General features: G+C 34.4%; 1 protein-coding gene across 1 annotated transcript; it reads left to right on the top strand.

Annotated features, from left to right (window-relative positions):
• The first annotated feature begins 11,313 nt into the window (after positions 1-11,313).
• LOC141396870 (lectin subunit alpha-like) lies at positions 11,314-13,016 on the top strand. The gene is made up of 3 exons (XM_073972551.1): positions 11,314-11,475; positions 11,936-12,047; positions 12,720-13,016. Exons 1-3 carry the CDS (start codon positions 11,347-11,349, stop codon positions 12,935-12,937), a joined length of 459 nt encoding a protein of 152 aa, XP_073828652.1. The 5' UTR covers positions 11,314-11,346; the 3' UTR covers positions 12,938-13,016.
• Positions 13,017-13,389: the final 373 nt, after the last annotated feature.

Here is a 13,389-nt window from a genome sequence, read left to right as displayed (position 1 = left end):
GACAAATCGCGATTTTCTTGAAAATCCCCTGTAGATATAACCTAATTAGAAAGTGAGCGTGGTCGGATCTTAAGTCACAAAATAAGTACGTAAGGTTGGAGACACAATCGCCATTGACTCGCAAATAAATTCCCAAACCGATACTTTCGTATTTGTTGCAAATATTACATTTTTACAAAAATAGGGCATAGGGGAGGTACCCGCCCGATTCGAAAGTCAAAAAATATGTAGCCTATTTTTATCGGGGACCAACCCTGTACATTCGCTGAATGTTTCAAGAAAAATCGATTTAGTAGTTTCGTAGATATAACATATTTAAAAAAAAGTGGGCGTTGTCCAGTCTTAATGCCCCAAATAAGCACGTAAGGTCGGAGACACAATCGCCATTGACTCGGAAATTAATTTTCAAGGCGATACATTTGTAATTGTTGCAAATATTGCATTTTTACAAAAATAGGGCATAGGGGAGGTACCCCGCCCGATCCGAAATTCAACCAAATATGTAGCCTTTTTCCACCGGGGGCTATCACTCTACGTTCCCTGCAAATTTCAGGGAAATCTATTGAGTAGTTCCGTAGATATAACATATTTATAAAAGTGGGCGGAAAAGTGGGCGTGGCCAATATTTCTTTGCATAAAAACCTAAACTGGACTATGACTAACATTTCCACAAAAAATTATCCAAATCGCTCTAGCCGTTTTCAACTGATTCAATTACCAACAAATGACAATTGAGTTTTATATATAAAGATTACCCAGAATATTTTTTCGTATAGTCTCATTGCTTATCAGACAATTGTACATACTCCCCCTTTAAAAAAATAAACAAATATAAATATTATTTACATTATCTGATAAAAGTTTTGATAAATGACAACGGAAAGCAGAGTGTTTTCAAAACATCATCATAATTAGATTGTCAGTACACAACCCAACATGATGCGTCTAAGGGGGAATATTTATTAACAATTTGTGGATATCTCCAAAGTCATTTACGTTTCCAAAATGACCACTGAACTGGAAAACATTTTCGAATTATCAAACTTTTGTACATTTAAAATGTATATTTTTCGCATTACATTGTAACTTTCTAATGTAAGTGGCTTCGGTGTCACCGGACATTTGGAAAGAAAAAAAATATGTCATTACCATTTCCGAGTTAATAAAAATTAATATTTAATTTACATATAAAAAACATTTGCACAACCTTTTATCATTTTGAAAAAAATATAGTGGATATTTTTGTTTCGGTGAGCAAACATTTTAATGTGGTCGTGGTCATTGGTGATGGCTGCACGAACATCATTCTAATTCTGATAATGACTCCTCTTCTGTGGAAATAAAAAGTAAGTAGAGCAGCATAGCCGCCGACTGCATTTGAAACTATGTACACAATTTCGTTTTAACTCTCCCCCGTTTTGGCCATAAAAATTTAGTGTCCAATAGCACCAGACATTGTTGTCAACTGACCCTGAATAAGAAACGTCATTATCTTTTTGTGGACATGTTCTAGCATAAATGGTCATCGTCTCAATCCAGCTGTATGAACAAACAAACGTACAATTATGCTGTGGTGTAAATACAATGAATGTATGTGCATATATGTATGTAGTACTGACCTACGGCGTCCATATATCTGACAAAGTATTCGCTTTAAGGTTATTACAATGTTTAGCGGTCTGGGGAATAAGAAGAAAATACAAGAGTTCACACAATGGGTAATGGTAATATTTAAAATTAATTTTGAACTCACTGTTTTTAACATTCGTATCTTTGTGGATCTGATTAGCAAATAAAAATCAGTTTTGATAACAATTTCAGCTATTCAAACAAATAAGAACTGCGTCAATTTTGGCCGGGCCGGGAACTTTTTATATCCTCGACCACGAGTTGTATTGAAATAAAATGGAAAAATTAGTTCCCTTTTGTTTATGATCGTACTAAGCTCTTCCACGCTAATTGAAGAATATCGTTTTCTTTTAAACAAAGTTTCTTACCAATGATACATCGATTTTCCTATAAATTCAGAATACGCAATACCATGTTGCAGTCATCTTTAAGCATCGAGTATTCAAATGTTCATGACGCTCACTTTTTGGCTTTCCCAAAAAAAAAAAAAACCAGAACAAAATATTTGCAAGCTGACAAAACGATTCAACTAAGAAATCTTCGATTTCTGTAAAGGAAAGTTTTAAATAAATTCCACCAACATACTCACAGGTAACTGGATTCATGTTTTTCAACTTACATAACTCGAACTAAGAAGTTAAGTTGAATCGTGCTGGCAGCTTGCAACGTATTTTGTTGTGTTTTTATACCCTCTACCGTAAGATGGGGGTATATTAAGTTTGTCATTCTGTTTGTAACTACTCGAAATAATCATTGTAGACCCCACAAACTATATATATTCTTGATAAGCGTGCGTGATATAGCCATGTCCGTCCGTCTGTCTGTCCGTCTGTGGAAATCACTCTAGCGTCCGAACGGATTGAAGTAGGTGGTAGAAATTTTGGTAAAAACTATAACATGTACGTAGGACTTTTGGTATTGAAAGCGGGCTATGTAGGTCCACGTTTTCGTATATCCCCCATACAAAGTGACGCGTGACGCGTCGTTGTTTTAAGGAATTTTTAAGATATTTGTCCCATTTGACCACCGAATGGGTTGTATTATGTCTTTTCAGACGCTAAAAAATATTTCTACCAAAGTTTGTTTATATAGGTTCACGTTTTGATATAGCCCCCGCATATAGTACGCGTTACTTTACGATATTTTGAATGTATTAGTCCCATTTGACCACAGAATCGGTTGTAACTTTGTATTTTGTGTGTTCGAGAGGCTAAGAAACATTTTGATATAGTCCCCATAGGACGATACCTCCCGATTTTCGGTATTTTGAAGGTTTTAGCCTCATTATCACACCGAAATGGCTGAAATTTGGTATTTAGTCTTCATTGGGGGTACAAAACTTTCCCCCAGAAATTTGTAGACATAGGTCCACGCCCTCATATAGCCCCCATAGAACGGTTCCTCCAGATTTTCGGTATTTTGAAGGTTGTGACCACATTAATCGCCCAAAATGGCTGAAATTTGGTATTTGGTCTTCATTTGGGATATTAAACATTCCATATGAAATTTGTTGGTGTAGGCCCACGCCTTTATATAGCTCCCATAGACTTACCTCCCGATTTTCGGTGTTTTAAAGGTTGTGACCTCAATATTCCCCAGAAATGGCTGATATTTGGTATTTAGTCTTCGTTGGGGGTATAAAACTTTCTCCCAGAAACTTGTTGGTACAGGTCCACGCCTTAGTATATCCCCCATAAAACGGTACCTCCTGATTTTCGGTATTTTGAAGCTTGTGACCTCAATATCTACCGAAGTGTCTGAAAGTCGGTAGTAAGTCTTCGTTAAGGTTCCCGTTTTCATATAGCCCCCACAGAACTGTACATCCTGATTTTCGGTATTTTGAAGTTTGTGGCCTAAATATCCCACAGAAATGACTGAAACTTAGTAGTTAGTCTTCGTTAAGGGTATACAACTTTCCACCTGAAATTTGTCGGTATAGGTCAACGCCCTCATATGGACCCCATAGGACGATATCTCCCAATTTTCGGAATTTTTGGAATTCACTTCAATACAGTTCGTGGTGGAGGGTATAAAAAGTTTGGCCCTGCCGAACTTAACGCTTTTCTTACTTTTATTTTTTTTTGTTTTTTTGGAAAGCCGAAAGTTTAGTTATATATTGATAGCGTTTTGTAAACTTTACTCTCAATAAAAGAATGTAATATGAAATTAACGTTAACCCGTGCCATCTGTAGTGGAATTCTGTAATCATTCGCGAGTTAACGACAGATATCGGTAAAATTAAAATGCTTATAATTTCGGTAATTAACCAAATTTTTCGGTAAAAACCAAAATAAAGTGGTCGCTAAGTCCTACCATTGTCAAAAGTGTTGTTAACATTTGTTGATCATTTTTATACCCTCCATCATATGGAGGGCATAATTAAATTTGTCATTTCGTTTGTAACACATCGAAATATTCGTCGGAGACCTTATAAAGTATATATTATTGATCAGCATAAAAATCTATGTCGATTCAACCATATCCGTCCGTCTGTCTGTTGAAATCAAGATACAGCTCGCAATTTTAAAGATAGAGAGTCAATATTTTGGTACAGACGTTTTTATTACTTGCAGGATGGTTGGTATTGAAAATGAGATATATCGGTCCACGTTTTGATATAGCCCCCATAGAACGGTACCTCCCGATTTTCGGTATTTTTAAGGTTTTAGCTTCATTATCCTATCAAAATGGCTGAAATTTGGTACGTAGTCTTCTTTAGGGTATAAAACTTTCCCCCAGAATTTTGTCGGTATCGGTCCACGCCTTCATATAGCCCCAATAGAACGGTACCGCCCGATTTTCGGTATTTTGAAGGTTTCAGTTTCATTATCACACCGAAATGGCTGAAATTTGGTACTTAGTCTACGTTGGTGGTATAAAACTTTCCCCCAGAACTTTGTTGGTATCGGTCCATGCCTTCATATAGCCCCCATAGAACGGTACCTCCCGATTTTCGATATTGTGAACGTTGTGGCCTCAATATCCCACCGAAATGGCTGAAATTTGGTATTTAGACTTCGTTGGGGGTACTCAAACTTCCCCTTGTATAGGTCCAGGCCTTCATATAGACCCAATGGAAAGGTACCTCCCGATTTTCCGTATTTTGAAGGTTGCGGCTTCATTATCCCACTAAAATGGCTGAAATTTAGTATTTAGTCTTCAATGTGATATAAAATTGTTCGCCAGAAATATGTCTGTACAGGTCCACGCTTTCATATTGCCTAAAATTCGTCGGTATAGGTCCACGTTTCGATATAGCCCCCATAGAACGGTACCTCCGGATTTTCGTAATACTGAAGATTGTGACGTCAATATCCAACCGAAATGGCTGAAATTCGTTATTTCGTCTTCCAAGAGTTATAAAATATTCCAGTATAGGTTCACGTCTTCCTATATCCCCATAGAAGCTTACTTCTTGATTTTCGATATTTTTTAGCTTTAGCTACATTCTCTTACCGAAATATAGTCTTATTTGAGCCTAAAAACTTTCCGTCAGAAATTTGTCGGTATAGATCGACGTTTTGAAATAGCCCCCATAGAATGGTGCCTCACATTGTTTTACCGAAATTGCTGAAATTTAGAATTAAGTCTTCTTCATACACGAAAGGAAACTAATTATTCCATTTTACTTCAATACAACTTGTGGTGGAAGGTATAACAAGTTCGGCCCGGCCGAACTTAACGCCGTTCTTACTTGTTTAGTTTCTAACTGAATTCGGCAAGTTATTTTCAAATCCGGTCTCGGTTTTTCTCCATCAGCTCTTGTTCTTGAGATAAAGCTCAAAATCGTTTTTTACGAGTTTTGCCCAGAATTTCGTTATTTTCGGATACAAACAAATATTTTTTTGTGTGGGTTTCGACACTAATATATCAAGGACATGTTGTACGCTCGAAACAAAAAGTTTTCGAAATAATTATGGTGAATATCAGGTATGTGATGGAAAACGATTCGACTCGTTTTGCCATAAATCTAAATCGTATATCTCTAATTTTGGTGAATATTTTAATGAAATTGATTTGATACGATCTCATTTTAAAGGTGTTTTTAAACTTTTTTTAAAAAGGGACCAAAAAGACCCCTTTAGTGACTCGCATGAGGGTTAATTTTTTCCATAAAAAGATACCCCGCATTGTTGTCGGTAATATTGCCAAAGACACTTTATACCTAAAATGCAAGGATTCTAAGGAATCGGATGTCGAATATTTAAAAACCTGTAGAAATGGGCGGAACTTGCCACGCCTATTTAGGTTACTTCTCGACCTAAACTTTCAAAACGACGGCACACGTGTCTTCTTTTTTCGGTCCTGTTTCATAATCTGTGCGGGGTTTCTTGTAATTTGTAAAAAAGTTCAATTTTGTTGTACAGTGTTATCAACATATGTTAACAACACTGTTGCTTTCGGTAGGACTTATCGACCACTTTATTTTGGTTTGTTAACTTACCAAAAAATTCGGTTAATTACCATAGTTGTAAGTTTTTTTAATTTAGCGATATTCGTCGTTAACTCGAGGAATGATTTACAGATGGCACGGGTTAACTTTAACCGATCACGTATGATTGTTTATGTCTGGAGTATTACCCCAATGCCTTAACTTAATATTACATTCTATTATAGAGAGTAATGTTTACAAAACGCTACCAATATCATGATTACATCACCGCGAAGTAAGTATCGAGTATTCTGATGTTAATGAGAATGACTTCCATTTTTCGACTATCCAAAAAAAAAAAAAAAACACCACAACAACATATTTTGCAAGCTACCAGCACGATTCAACTAAAAAGTCATCGAGTTCAGTAAGTTACCTGTGAGTGAGTTGTTAGAATTTATTTAAAATTCCCTCGGCGAGTGCAATTCTCGTATGATTGTTTAAGTCTGAAGTATTACCCCAATGGCTTAACTTCATATTACACTCTATTATAAAGATCGCCATAAACATTTCATATATAAGATTTTTGGATCAAATGGCAAACAAATTAGGGGACCCTTCCAGACATTTTTAGATTGCTCAGCACGTGGTTCATACGACTTGATTTTTATTGTGAAAATCGTAAAAATGTTTTTATAACTTCACACCTTACACTCATGTTTGTTACATAAAAAGGGATTTTATTATTTCGTTTTCGGTATTGAATTACATCGGGCGTTATATCAGAAACTAATAGGAATTTTGATTTGCAGTTCTTAGCAATATTGTAGCCCTAAAGTAGTACACGGAGGGAAAAAGGCATCTCTGACATATCCTTCAAACATATTGTGCAGCAAACATATGTTTGTTTGCAATCAGTTCCAAACATAACATATGTATGTTTGGGTCCTGCAAACATACAAATAAATGTTTGGGAGCAAACAAATGATATGTTTGGGTGCAAACAAATACAAACCCAAAAGCCACAAAAAAAAAAACAAACACATGTCTACGTAAATGCGTAAAACACATTGAAATGTATGCTCACTTGCTCTCAGTAAGCGCTCACTGGCTATCTCTATAATACACACACATTTATAAATGGTGGTGGTTTATTGAAAGGCAAAAGCAACAACAGACACCTAGGTAAATAAAAAAAAATCAAAGAAATACCTAATTTATAAAAAGTCACACTTTTAAAAAGAAAAAATTATATAGGAACATCGTTGAAAGTTTCTCCTTAGTTTTGAAATAAAACACATTTCCCTCAAAGTTGAATCATCAGCGGGAAATCGGCTTCTGGAATCAAATGATTATATAATGTAATAAATAAATATGGATGTACAATATTTCAAATATACATATGGCGAAAACCAAAAATGTTTTACAATCGATGAATCCGAGTTTCACCCATTCAGAATTCGCGAACTGTTAACATATTCTATATAGTATGATATACATTTTTTAAAATGAAGTGTTTTAGGAGGGTTCCCATAATATCGGCCATTAAAATCAATTTACGTGGAAGCTGTGTAGAAAAATAGGTAAAAATGGGTTGAAGCCAACAAGTTTTTTTATGCTCCCATCCGATTTCTGGCTTAACCTTACATTTTGTAGACATATGCCCAAAGAAAGACTCAAAGAACACTTTCGCGTTTTTTTTGATTTTTTTTAATAATTCGGACGCGCAACAAGATAATATTCAAAACTAATATTAGGATTATAAAGCTCGTGATTTTACGTCGTTTAATGCATATCTCATGAGTGCGCTTCTTACAGTATCCTAGTAATTGGAGTCTAAAGGCCAATATTTGATGAGTGATTCTTTTTAAAAACGTATTTTTGCGTTTAAAATTTACAAGTGTGATTCAATTTCCTTTGTACCCCGCGTGAATTTAGTTTTTTACGCGACGGATCTAATGAGCCCATCCGCGATCGAATCCATCCACTAAAACCGCGGATATAGATACCCTGAAAATACGAAAATCAGCAAAAATTTATTTTGACAAACCCGCGTACTAAACCGCGATTTTCTTTAAAAATATTTACGTAAACGGAAACCTTTATACGCGATTATAATATTTGCGAAAACGCGTGCCATAAATTACAGAGATTCGCGAGTATTATGGTTTTTTACCAAAAATAGAATGTGGAGGCACATCCGCGGTTCTTGAAGAATCTGTTTGAAATATGTGTATATAGACGTAGTTTTGATGGGTGCTACTGAAACCGGATGCGCATCAAAATCGTATTCAAATTGCGCAATTTTTACCCGCTTTAATGTTTTTTGCATTGTGTGATGCAACTGGCGGCGCACTTTGACCGCTGAGTGAAACATCGAAATATACATAGATATTGAAAGCGATTGATTCGCTGTATCTAAAACGGATGAGCATCAACTGATTTTAACTAATTCGCGAATAATAGGCTTTTTAAATTCCACATTTTTTGATTGATTGTAATTTCAATATTACTCTTAATTTCCTATCCTTATAAGTTATCACAATAAGCAAATAAGCTTTCACGATGGTAAACCATATTTCTTGATGAAGTTTTAGCAGTACACATTAGTTATTGTATGGGATTTTAGCGAAATAGTTATAGAACTCCCAAATATTTTTTCTTTATATGAGAATAGAAATCGCTATAACTTTTGCGCGCATCGTCCAATTTTGTGAATATTTTTCTTAAACATGTATTTTGTTTTTTTTTTTTTTTTTTTTTTTTCTTAACCTCTATGCAAAAAATTGTAGATGTGCTCGCAAAAAAATTTTTAATTTTTAATTTCGCCATATGTATTTATGTAATTACCAATATTAAATGCGATTTCTTCTTTGTCCAATCAAATATTTCCATTCACCTTTCTGTTTCAATTATAAAATGTATTGGGCATTAAATTTACTAAAAATCACCATTTCTTTAAGAAAACACAAAACACTGATTTATTCACTCACTTTACCGTCTTTACTCAACGATTGTATTTAGAAAACTGAAGAAAAAAGCACGAAACAAGCGTGTTTGGCATACACAACACCCAAGCTTCTGCGTCTCCTATTACACCATTCACATAGCTCTTTCTTATAAAACAGCATTCCGCAGCCGCCAGAGCCCTGTTGTTACTCTCTTTGACAAAAATCCTCTCTCCACCCATAAAAAATGTGTTCTAACATAAAAAATAGGTGGGTACCCAAACAAATAAAATTGAGATATGTTACAAAATGTTGCAGACATATATTTGTTTGGGCACAAACAAACTATGTTTGGATACAATCATGTATTTGTTTGCAACCAGCCCCAAATATTTGTTTGGATCCAAACATATTTCTAACATATATTTTTCTACGTGTAGAACTTACATGTCAAACAGACTAACTAAGAAAAACAGTAAAGCTTAAACAAATTCTAGAATTCTGGTCAGTAACCGTTAAATTAGCAAGTAGCAAGTAACCTTTTGAAAAATCTTTTAACTAATGTTTTCAACAACTCATTCTGAAACTCAAAAAATACAGTTTTGGATATATGGTGTGAAATATAATACATGTTGAGGCAATACATTCATTTGTCGGAGTTGATTATCTTATCAACAAGTTTGCTGCAGAGGCTAAAAAAGATTTGTTCTAAAAAGTCAATATTTAGCCATGTTTAGATGATGAAACAATTAAATCCAAACACGATCTGACAACAAGAAACCCAACTTGGAGTTGTTTGCACGGGATCACAGATGAGCGTTGCCGACAGTTTTTGATCGGAAATAGTCAACAAAATCGTCAAATCGTCAACAAAATTTGGAAAATCGTCAACATGGTCGAAAACCGTTTAATGCGACTTTTTTGGCTGATAGTTTTGACAATAAGACTAACAACATAAACTATACAACCCACAGAAATAATTCTAACCCAATCTCACTTAAATACCGCTATAAAACAGCTTTCAGAAGATGATAGTTTTCCCTATGGTTATCGAGTTGCAGTAATGCAGCAAGCTGAGCAAGGTAAAGCTAGTTTTGAATGACAGCTAATAGCTCAAATATCGCTTGCTTGACAGTGTGACCGTCTATGTTTATCGGTATACGGACATTTTGGTAGTTGGGTAGTGGGAAATCGATAAAAACTATCATTCAAAACTGACTCACTGCTTTAAGAGGCCATTAGTAGGAAGTATTTTATCTTAAAAACTTTTCAGGAAGATTTTCATCCATTAACAATCCTAATTTTTAGCTGATGTAAATCGAAGATGAGGCAAAAACTATGAAAATACCTGTATTCTAGATATGTGCCTAAACGTAGCCAATCCCTCTGGAAATTGCTATAAAACATTAAAAAAGCTCATAAAATCGGGTTTTTAACATTGTTTCCCTTAAAGTCTAGCATGGAATTTTGGTCAAAATATAGTTATCGTCTTTTATTTCATGCAATTCTGGTTAACGTGAAAAGTCGTCACATCGGACCATAAAATCGTCAAATCGTCATTTTTCAATTTTGGGCGAAAAACTGTCACAGAATCAATCTGACCATTAAGATCCAAACGGATCCTTTTAAAATACATGCTAAAGAAACTCCCTATTGCATTGTATAAAACTTTGTTATACTAACTGCAATGGAATTTTTTGGATTTATATATTTCAAAATGTTTTTGGCCGATTTTTGGTATTTGGTGCACGAAGCACGTTATATGTGTCCGATCTCAATGAAATATGGAATGTGTGACGGTATTTGGTCTAGAAATAAGTGTGCTAAATTTTATCGAAATCGGTTCGGATTTAGATATAGCCCCCAAATATATTTTCGATCGATTTAAGGTATTTGATGCACCAAAGACGCTATATATGTCTAATTTTGATGAAATTTGGAATGTGTGACGGTGTTTGGTCTAGAAATATATGTGCCAAATTATATCGTAGTCTGTTCACATTTGGATTTAGCTCCCATATATATTTTACCTATTCACAGTGGTGTAGGGTATCATATAGTCGGCCCCGTCCGACTTTGATCCTTTCCTTACTGGTTTTAATGTGGGTTAGGTCGTATTGGCGCTGAGGGCCTCATATGTATGAAATCAGGCACGTTGTCGTGTTTGCATAGATAAATTTTACAATACTTTATATTTACATTTTTTGATTATAACCATAAAAAACACAGTTACAGATATAGACAATAAAGTAGTTAAGCTGCAATAATGATAAAAATGCAATTTTCAGTATTTATCCAAAAAATAACAATAAGAAATATATTTGCTAGCTTAATATTTCTATATAAAACTTCAGGCTCCACGTTTGCAAATTTCAGTTTACTTCAATCGTTAACAAAATGAACTTCTTGAAAGTAATAGTTCTTATTTTCTCCATATTATCGGTACTTTTGAAGTCCGTCCATTCAGATCTTCAATTTCAACGTGGAATTTATGATGGTGGTTATTATATCGAAAGTATTCGTATGGTACGAAACAAAAAACAAAACAAAAATCCGTTTGATTTTAAATTTGGCTTTTCATTTGATCAGTTAGGATTATACCGACAATATGGACCAGTTGCATTTTTACCATGCAGACGACAATATTTCTTTGGAAGAAGAAATTGTCTATTGGTCACTAGTCTTTCAACTTATCAAGAAAGAAAATGTGTTAAAATCATAATTGTCTTAAAATACATAAATCAAAGTCAAAATATTTAAGTTTTCAATCAAAAAATAAAGCAAAATAGTAAATACATTTTTTTTAAGCTACGTTAAAGATTTTTGATGCATGGATTCGAGATACTAATTTTAATTATTAAAAATTTTTTAAACACTAATCATTATATTCGCCTATTATAATAGCGCAAACCTTGGCTTTACCTTCATTAAATTTTTTTGACATTTACTTATATACATTAAAACATAAATTTTCCACGTAATTTAGATGAATTGGTTTGAAGCTTCACACGAATGCGCTCGCATGGGAATGAAACTTGTCGAAATTCAAAACTATAATAAGCATTCAGATGTAACGACCGCATTGCTTTTAAATATAGGTAAGTACACTCTTTGTGGCAGGTTTATGCTTGTTTGCAATAATAAATAATGAATAAGTAAGAAAGTATCAGTCTCGACACAGATATGCCCTCAGCCTCGGACCTAAAGAAAATAAGCAAACATAATACATATGACTTCTATAGGGGCTTGTTTAGTTTTTGAACCAATTTCTCAGGAAGTATGGATTTGCCAACGAAAAAAAATTTTACCGTCTTAACTGTGTCACATACACGACATGTTGATAAACAATTAAAAACGATCCCAGACGAGTCCTTAAACTTTCCAAACTTTGTGTGGGTGGTATCCGAAGGCGTGGCACGATGTAGTTATTATTCGGATATAATTCGAGGCTGTACAACGTTTGGACCAAATCGGTTTCTTCTTTCGAGGGTTATATTACATACTACCCACTACAGTTGGTACCGGCTACAGTTGGCTACATCGACTCCAACTTGTCTGAAACACATTTCGCCCAAACATACTTGGGGTCTAAACACATTATTTCGATGAGGCACATTTTTGGTCGTATCAAAGTGCAGGGTACATAAAGGCTGAGGGTATAATTATAAAAAATTCTAAAAAAGATAAATATACATTTTTGTTTTGATAGCAATATTATGCAGCCAACTAAATGTTTTTAATGAAAATATCAATTTAATATTCCTGATTAGGAGATCGCGGAACATTCTGGATAGGAGCCAATGACGAATATAAAAGCACATCTATAAATCGTCCATTTTATTGGTCATCAGGTGATCCTGTAACATTCACATACTGGATGTGGGATGAGCCAAACAATACCGGGGGCAATCAACATTGCATAACTATAGACTCTCTCGTTTGGAACGATAAGGACTGCACAGAAAATTATGGATTTATTTGTGAATAAATTGATATTGAATTTCAAAATCTAAATTGTATTAAAGATTTACATTTATACAATAAAATAGAGTTTGTATATAAGAGTATACACTTTCTTGATGGTTTTTTTTTTTCAAAAACTACGGGTCTACGACCATTATTTCGATGCGTTACAAGCATTTTGGCCAAAACCAACTTATAATAACCTCCCACAAATGGTGTAGGGTATAAAAAGTATGATCTTTTCGGAACTTGTCACTTTCTGAGAAATTTAATTCATTCTAACTTCTGTTAGAAATGACGATACTTATATTTCGATTTTATTATGAGTTTCCATTAAAAAACGCCATTCAAATTAATTTCCTATTTAAGGCCCCAATTAAATGTTAAAAACTGCCGGAAAATTTCAAGATTGACATCCCTACTTCGTTTGTAGTTTCAGTTATTTAATCTTATCAAACATCATACAAAGGAAGCCAC

Source organism: Musca autumnalis, unplaced genomic scaffold (genome assembly GCF_047663935.1).
Source record: "Musca autumnalis isolate F117 unplaced genomic scaffold, ASM4766393v1 scaffold_3, whole genome shotgun sequence".
Taxonomy (NCBI): domain Eukaryota; kingdom Metazoa; phylum Arthropoda; class Insecta; order Diptera; family Muscidae; genus Musca; species Musca autumnalis.
This window is presented reverse-complemented; position numbering and strand designations above follow the sequence as displayed.